General features: G+C 40.9%; 1 protein-coding gene across 1 annotated transcript; it reads right to left on the reverse strand.

Moving 5' to 3' along the window:
- Positions 1 to 285: 285 nt before the first annotated feature.
- RNF146 (ring finger protein 146) lies at positions 286 to 8,563 on the reverse strand. Its single transcript, XM_042453180.1, has 2 exons — positions 8,454 to 8,563; positions 286 to 2,167 (listed from the first exon to the last, which is right to left on the reverse strand). The coding sequence occupies exon 2, from the start codon at positions 2,164 to 2,166 to the stop codon at positions 1,105 to 1,107; it is 1,062 nt and encodes a 353-aa protein (XP_042309114.1). The 5' UTR covers position 2,167; positions 8,454 to 8,563; the 3' UTR covers positions 286 to 1,104.
- Positions 8,564 to 9,051: the final 488 nt, after the last annotated feature.

Below are 9,051 nucleotides of genomic sequence, written 5' to 3' on the forward strand. Positions count from 1 at the left end.
CTATGCAGTGAGATCATATAGGTCTGACTGTTGCACTGCACTACTACAAAATATATATTAAAAACTCCTGACATACCTTATTTAACTGTGAGATACGGACAGGGAAATACATTCTGACAGATGGTGCTCTAGCAGAAAGCCAAGCCACAGGTTACTATTTTGGAAATTTCACTACAACAATTTTCTACTATCAATCATATGGGAATAGGCATGTCAGGAGAAACAAATGACTTAACAGCACCCAAATTGTCTTTTCAAAAAATGGCAGCCACTTTCTACAGGACCTAATGTGGAAAAGTCTTTATTTTCCTCATAAACAATAATCTCTGTCAAAAAAAATGTACTTAGTCATACAGTCAGTTCCATCTTTTTTCAGAACTGCATTCAATGTGACATGGGTACCATCCCATGTGGAAACAGCTCAGATGGTTGATAAAATGTAGTTTATTAAATTATAAATTTTGTAACAAAACCAAGACAGTACGAGAAGGACGCAAACAAGCTACAGGGACTAGACACAAAGCCAATGAAGACACCATGAAGTGCTTACAAGTAAAACTCTGCAACAGAAATTATTTTACATTTCAGTCAGGAAGATGATTTGTTTTAGTAAAACATCTGAGTTTCAGAAGTCACACCTACTTTATGTTAAAATTAAGCATCCTGCTCCAATTCAAACTCTTTTTCATTTCCAGTTTGTTTTAATACTCTCCATACACCAATCCATGCAGATAGTAAAGATACTTAACGCAACAAATAATGACAGTTCCAAATTGTACACTGGGTATACATTGGTCAAAAGTGAAATGGGGTTTTTACTGGGGGAAGGGAATATACTACAAAATAAAATATGAGACATTTACAAAACTGGGTATTGCTAAGGAGTTGTGAAACCATTAACATGTACCCAGTTGTTTTTAACATTGAGTCTTCCAGCCAAGACATGTTAAGAGACTACTTGTAAATTGGATGATCGTGTTTGCTTTTCTCGTCCCCCTTCTCCCACAATGAAACACTTTAAATACACTGCTAGGCTGGAGTGCAATGCCAACACAGACAGGATGTACAAGTACAAGACTGAGTTTTTAAAACATGGCTCTAGATTTAAACTTCAGTTATTGTGCACTGTCCATCAGGCCTCCTAGATCTCACACTGGCGCTTCCCACCCCACTCTCTGCCACTGGTCTATCCAAGGCTGGCTGGTTTGCATTCAGATGTCTCTGCTGAGCAGAGAATACAGGCAGCTGAAGTTGGGCAGACACATCCTCACTATCGCTGCTAGCATCCGATTCTGTTTCCTCAATGGAGGTGTCAAGAACTGGCACCCTACCAGAAGATGATGATTCATGGTCTTCCTCTCCCTCACCCCTATGGCTCATTTCAACCATACTGTCTCCATTTATTTGCAAGTTGGCAAAAGAGTTCTCTAGAGTGCTTGCATCAGGTGATGGCGTTGCAGGACTTGTCAGCTGACCATCTAGTGAAGGAAGGGGTCTAATAGCAACAGTTGCTAGAGGCTGCCCGGCAGCAGCAGCAGCAGCAGCTCCTAGAGCTGGTACACTGTCTGCACCATCGGCAGAGCTCTCTCTTGCTAAATTGATAGCATTAGAGTCGCAGTCCAACCTAAGCCCAGCCACTCCCTTCTTTGGAATATCTATTATGTCCCGTTTTATTTTCCTGCGACGTCCATGCTCATTTCTCCTATACTGAACCATGTTTTCAAGATCTGCCACATACAAGAACCCAGCAATTAACATTTCAGTGCTCTTTTTACCTTTAGAAAAGGCATCTTCCAGCTCCCTACTGGTACGTTCATCATATTGCCACCAGCCATTTCTGCCTTCATAGTACCAAGCATATTCCCCATTTCCTCTACTGGCTGCTTTCAGTTCCTCAGGTGACAGTAAGGTTGGCTTATCAAGAAAGTCCTCCGGGATTTCCTGCCGACAGAGTGCACAACGCTTTCCCAGCCAGGAAGCTCCTTTTACACACAGATAGCAGAAGACATGTTTACAAGGCAGACTCACAGGGTGAACACATGTTTGCAGACAGATAGCACATTCAGGGACCATAAGAGATGGTGCTGCACTGGAACATGATTCATTCGTCTTCTTGTTGGTAGGAAGCATATTGATTGAATGATCGATTTCACCACAGCCAGCCATCCTAGAGAGGAGCAAAAGTGTTACATGGCATGATACAACTTTTCAAACATTTTTAACCTCAAGTTTTTATAATAACAATATTTTTAAAATAAAAAAAATGCATAGGCAGGAAAGAGTCCTAACAGTTAGTATATGGTAAAGCCAATGATAGTAATTTATCAACTGATAATGAGAACTAGGATACTTCAGTAAATGTAGAGTGGACCCTTAGTATCTGCTGAGATTTTATTCCAGGACCTGCTGTGGATACCAAAATCCATGAATGGTCAAGTCCCATTAAATACAATGGCATTGTAAAATGGTATCCATGGATAAAATCTCTGTATACAGAAGCCAACTACACATGGGACAGAAAAACTGAATTCCAACTACTACTTGGGGGTGAATTCATTATCGCCTTATGGTGTTAGGATGATGAAATGAGGCAGAGTTAACATATGCTGCCCAGAGCTCACTAGACAGCAGAGTGCAAATATGATTAAGAGTTAAATATTACAGGCATTAAATATATGTTCATGGTAAATATTACAGGCAAAATACCATGATAGCCCTCCCTAGATTTCTTCCACCTCTGACCAACACCAGTATTTAAAATAATCACTTTGGGCTGATTTTAAACTATCCTCAAACTATTTTCATGCACTTCTACAGAAACTATTTCAAACAGCTAAAATGCAATTGTCTTATTTTGGGGGGGGGTATATAAAATGTTTAATTTTATTAAGTACTGCCTTGAGGAGTCAACTGAATAAGCACAGACACCATAAATGTGGTTACTATGGAACATTACAGTGAGTTCTCTCATCCAGCATCCTGCAGGGATCTTTCTACAACTAGAACATGTACCTCATGTTTGACTACAGGGGTTAAAGAACTAAACAAGAATTAGGAAGACTAACTGCTAGAATTCTTTGTATTTCAGAATAAGAACCAAAGACCAAACTACCAAATGCCAGGACAAATTCAACTTAGGATCCTATACTACTGTTTAATAGTGAGATCACTTAGCAGGTTCACAAGTCATTTGGTGAAAATGGCAAGGGGTATCTGCCATGTAGCTCTAGGCTGTCCTGGATTATCTGGATACATTTTGATTTTTTCCCCTTTAAATCACCATATGGCTTATTAGTGATGAGGAAAAGGCTTCTTGTTTGTTTGTTTTTAAGACCATTGGTTGGCTTCCAGTACCTGCTGCCTGCATGGGAACTGGAGACACTGTGCTTCAGTGGTTCTTGCCTCTGCATGAGAGATTTCTTCCTGAATTTGTACTGGGAGATTGTTCAACCCTTGGGATTTACATTATGAGGTCCAGCAGGGTTTAATTAAAAGTTAAATAAGATACTACACGATTTGATTTGGAATTGTTGAGGTGCAAGTTTGAGATGTGCTGAGGTGCAAGTGACAGCAGGTGCCACATGGCTTTCTAAGACCTCATTTTATGTCAAAGAATTAGTGGATCTCTTGCATCCTTGCCATAAAAATTAGTAGTCTTGATCATTAGTGCCTTATTCTTTCCTCCCCCCCCCCCCCGGCACACTGTAATAGAGTACAGTAATGATGATTAAGCAATTAAGCCAACCTTTTAATCTAATGTTGATTTTATCAAATTAGCCTCTCTGCTGAATTAAAATCACAGATGTTAGGCAAGACTTTTAATATCTGATCTATCTAGGATGGTGTGGCAAAGTGAGGTCTACCCCACATCAAATGTCCTCAATTTTTTAAAATAAAGTTAAAAATGCACCTTGAGGGGTAAATCCACATTTTTGGCACATCTGAACTGCTTTAGTTTTTGAAAAGTGATTCTTCTGGAGTCTAAATCATCTCTTCCCCCCTCCCCAAAGAAACATAAGGAAAACTGTCTCACACATCAGGGGGGCTTTTTATTGGGGAGGGGATTGTTGTTTTTTTAAAATCTGAGGGGAGATGTGGCCCCACAGCCATTTACACCCCATAGACCTTGGGAAGTTGTCCACCCAATCTAAGGAGAAATCTCAAAAAGTAAATGTATACTCAAGTATGTTTAACATTAAGCTAATTATTTAAAAAGATAATGGCTGATCTCCACTTCCATTAGTCTGTGTGTATTTCTCCAGAGATGCCATTAATAAAAACCAAAGTGGCGTTTTCAGGAAGCACATCTGCAAATGACCATCAGGCCAGCATTTTTACTACTATCTATTCCACATCTATTTGTTACTGTTGCTATTTATAGGCGTGTTACAGACCGCCTAAAAGCAGAGGTCTGCCGGCGCTGCTGGTTGCTCCGCGAGGGAGCAGCAGCAGCCAAACCGTGCGGCTCCCGCCGGAGCAAAAAAGAAGCCCCAAAATGGCGCTTCTTCCCACGGCGCAGTTATGACACTGCAAAGCGCCAATGGCGCACTTGTGACATCATAGGCGCCGCACGACGTGCGGATGCTATGCGTCCGGAATGTAATAATGGTGGCGCCTATATGTATAGGGCGGCACGATTATTACGGCCCCGTCACGTGCTAGGGGTGAGGCCGGTGTGGACGCTAGGTCCCCGGCCAACCCCTAGCACGTGATGGGGGCACCTCAAGAGCCCGTCTGTAACGGGCCATAGTTTCATTTAAAGGCTATAATTTTTGTCTTTTTCATTATCCTTTCAGCAGGACTTGGAAATCTAAAATTAAAGACCACTTGATATGAATGTGTAGTTCCACAATTAAAAACTAACAGTCTCTCTTATGTGTGTCTTAACACTTTGCTGTTTATGCAAGAGAAAAACAAAAAGATCCATTAATTTTAGCTAAATTCAAGGCAACATTTTGAACTATTTATACATATTTATAAACTGCTTACATGTGAAGACTTTAAAGTGGGTGTACAAAAAAGTGACACAAAATACATAAACTCCAGATTAATTTTCAACATGTATCTGAAATAAAAAAATTGCTGAAACATGTCTGATATCGGAGAAATTGCCAGTAACATGCCAATATACTTTTGTTCTGTGGAGCTAGTTCAGAACAGCTTTTCTACCCAACCTAAGGTAGCTTCCCTTTATAATCCCTTGCTCACTGCTCTACCTTGCCATTTTCCAAGAAAAAGGAAGGGGCAAAGGGTTTGCTTTGTTACTGGCTTGCCTAATTATTTCAAGTGCCTCTGGTAGCAAAGATAAAAGTAAAGGATATTTCCTTGACATGAATGCCTAGTCGTAACCAACTGTAGGGGGTGGTGTTCATCTCTGTTACTAAGCCAAAGAGCCAGCATTGTCCGAAGACAACTCCAGTGGTCTTGTGGCCAGCATGACTGCACCGAACGCTGTTACCTTCCCAACGAAATGGTACCTATTTATCCACTTGCATTTGCATGCTTTCGAACTGCTAGGTTGGCAGAAGCTGGGACTAGTGACGGGAACTCACCCCATCAGGCCTTCCGATCATCAGAACTGGTGTCTTAACCACTAAGCCACCGCATCTGTCTGCACTATCAAAAGCCAAGCCCAAATTTCTACTGGGTGGTGGACAGAAAGAGTTCCTTTTCGTGGCAGGTAGCCAAGTTGCTCAGAGTACTCTAGCAACCCACCCATTCTAGTTTGGAACTGGGGAGAAAAGCTCTTCCCCAACAGTGCAGGGGCTGAGCGCAGCTTTGAAATCTTAGCCATTTCCCAGTCTTCAAGAACAACTTGCACTTCTTGTCATTCTTACTTCAGGGCTATGAAGCATCCTTTGTGACATGGTTTACAAAACACGCTACAAGCCCAGTGCTGCTACTATAACCAGGAAACATTTAAACTCCAACTTGATGAGGGTTTAAATTCAGTTAATAATTATCTGATTTATACCTAGATTGACATTCTTAAATTTCAAAAAAAAGGTTTTCTAATGGCAGTCTTCTGAAAATTCTGTGTTGTGTTTCAAGCCCTAATATACAGGTATACTTCAATTAAGAAGGCCTCTGGCAAATAATCTCCTTTTTACAGTCTTTTTCTGCCCACCTTGTCCCCTTTTCCTCCTCACCCTCTGTCTTGCTGGAAGTTTTTTTAGCAGCATGTAAAGAAGGATAGTTAGAGAAGGAACATTAGAAAATAACAGTTTTTCAGTATTGGATTATAACAGAGTATTGACAATAAACAATACAGTAAGAGCTTGAGCTAGAAAAGGGTAAGCCTGCCTCACCAACTACTTTCAAGCTCTTACTGTATTGTTTACAGAACAGTACATGGACATGGTCTTTAAAATTAAGAATGGCAATCTAGGTATAAATCAGATAATTATTAACAGGTTAAAAAAATGTTTATAGGTTTGGTGGAAATCATGAGTAAAGTTGAGACTGGTGAAAGAAAAACTCAACCCTGGATTCTCTAGAAGGTTAAAATGTTTTTGTTTACTTATGAGAAGGCTTACTTGAGCTAGGTGTTTTACTTCACATATGCATATTGTTAGTTTGCTGAGACATGTTGAACTGCTCTTCTTTTCTGTGGTCTATCCCTATTCTTTCCATGTTATTTTTGTCTCTGTTACCAAATTTTCTCTTAAAGACATAATCCCCTGGAAAGCATCCACTTTCCTAACTGTGGTATATGTAATGAGTATCAGAAGAAACTGGCACTTTGATCCCATGACTAGATAACACAAGAACTCATTCAACTGAAGTATGATCCTTTGCTGTGAAGGACTAGTAGTAACTCTATTCCCTTCACTTTTCCACATTTTATTGTGTTACAACCTTGATATGGATTTGACTGGCACTGTTATCACTTGATATAAAAATATATTCAACACTGTGAGGCTCCAAGTTATTTTTATTGTGGCACAAGAGTAAAGTAAAGCAACCATAAACCTTGGTTCATTATAGAATATCTGACAAGGTGGTGATCAGCAACTTTCCCCTCCCAAACCAACAGAGATGACAAGAAGAATGGGCAAAAATTGCAGAAATCAGATGCACAAAGCTGGCAGAGAGAAGATTTTCAGCTGAAATTACTGCCAAAGGTGTTTCTACTAAGTACAGACAAGGGAGGGAGGATACTTATGCAGCCAGTAAGTGCCAGTTTGTTTTTGTTTACTCAACCTCTGTGCCCCAATAAAACTATTTTTCACTTTCAAAATACTTAATATCTTGTACACAGTAAGTGGCACCAATGCCAATTAAACCCATTTCAAATCTAGCTTGTAACACAACAAAATGTGGAAAGTTTAATGAGGCGTCTAAATATTACTCCAAGGCACTATATACTTTGTTGCTGTATGTCTTCAAGTCCTTTCTGTCTTATGATGACACTAGGGGGAAGTTATCACCAGGTTTTCTTGGCAAGATTTATTTAAGGTGGATTTGTCTTTGCTCTCATCTGAGACTGAAAAAGTGTAACTTGCCCAAGGTCACCCAGTGGATTTCCAAGGCCAAACAGGAATTCATACCCTGATCTTCATGCTCAAATCACTGGCTCTCACACTACATGCCACTTCTCAATAAAGATGCAGCTTGGGCTGGTGTACTCCTACCCTGGCACCCAGACTTTTAATGAGAAATCCAAAGCAATACAATTAACCTTCTGCTGCAAAGTTATAGAAAAGTTGATGGCAGAGGAATGCAGCAACCAGTGCTTTCTTTTCTAAAAGGACTCACTTGTTCCAGTGCTAAAATATTTAGAATCACAGAGCTGGAAGAGACCGCAAGGGCCATCCAGTCCAACTCCCTGCCATGCAGGAAATCCAAATCAAAGCATCCCCAACAGATGGCCATCCAGCCTCTGTTTGAAGACCTCTAAGGAAGGAGCCTCCACCACACTCTGAGGGAGTGTGTTCCACTGTCGGACAGCCCTTACTGTCAGTAAGTTCCTCCTAATGTTGAGGTGGAATCTCTTTTCCTGCAGTTTGCATCCATTTTTCTGCGTTCTAGTCTCTGGAGCAGCTGAAAACAAGCTTGCTCCCTCCTCAACATGACATCCCTTCAAATATTTAAACAGGGCTAACATATCACCTCTTAACCTTCTCTTCTCCAGGCTAAACATCCCCAGCCGTAAGTCATTCCTCGGGCATGGTTTCCAGACCCTTACCATTTAGTTGCCCTCCTTTGGACCACTCCAGTTTCTCAATGTCCTTTTTGAATTGTGGTGCCCAGAACTGGACACAGTATTCCAGGTGAGGCCTGACTAAGCAGAATAGAGTGGCACTATTATTCCCTTGATCCAGACACTATACTTCTATTGATGTAGCCGAAAATCGCACTGGCCTTGTTAGCTGCCGCATCCAGAGGGTCACACAAACAAGTCACTTCTAAACTCCCAATTCACATACAATATATCATTCTGATGATCTTACCTTTCTTTTCTTTTTCTTATTGCTCTTCTTGGAACATATTGCAAAATTAATATGCCACTTTAGATGCACCTAATGAGTGCCACAACACCTGTTTTCCACTGATACTTTTATTCCTCTTGCATGCTGACACAGGTTATGTCAGAATGCACTGCAATTTAAGAAGAGGAGGAAAAAAAACTATCAAACTGAACTAAAATAACAAATTATTCAGATTTACATTTGTATCACCTTTCTGCTCAAACACTCACAATGGTTTACAGTTTATAACAAAGGTTAAAAGCAAGCATTATACACAAGAATGAAATGGGGAACAAACATGGAAAATAAGCATAGTCAAGTAGCAACTACCATCTGCTCCCACATTTGCAGGGTTTAGGGGTGCAAGACCTCATGAACGTGGTAAACCTGCGAATATGGGGGGCCAACTGTGCTTTGGCCAAAGTGTGGGGTGGAAAGAGGAGCACGTGCACACGCCTCTCCTGCCTTCCCCCTGTTTTGCCCAGCTGGAGGGTTCCCTCAACTGGCCAAAGCCAGAAAGGCAGGAGGAGTGTGTGCACATGCCCTTCCCAGATGCTCCATCCCTCTGGGATTCCCCCCC

The sequence above is a fragment of the Sceloporus undulatus genome, chromosome 1, assembly GCF_019175285.1.
Source record: "Sceloporus undulatus isolate JIND9_A2432 ecotype Alabama chromosome 1, SceUnd_v1.1, whole genome shotgun sequence".
Taxonomy (NCBI): Eukaryota; Metazoa; Chordata; class Lepidosauria; order Squamata; family Phrynosomatidae; genus Sceloporus; species Sceloporus undulatus.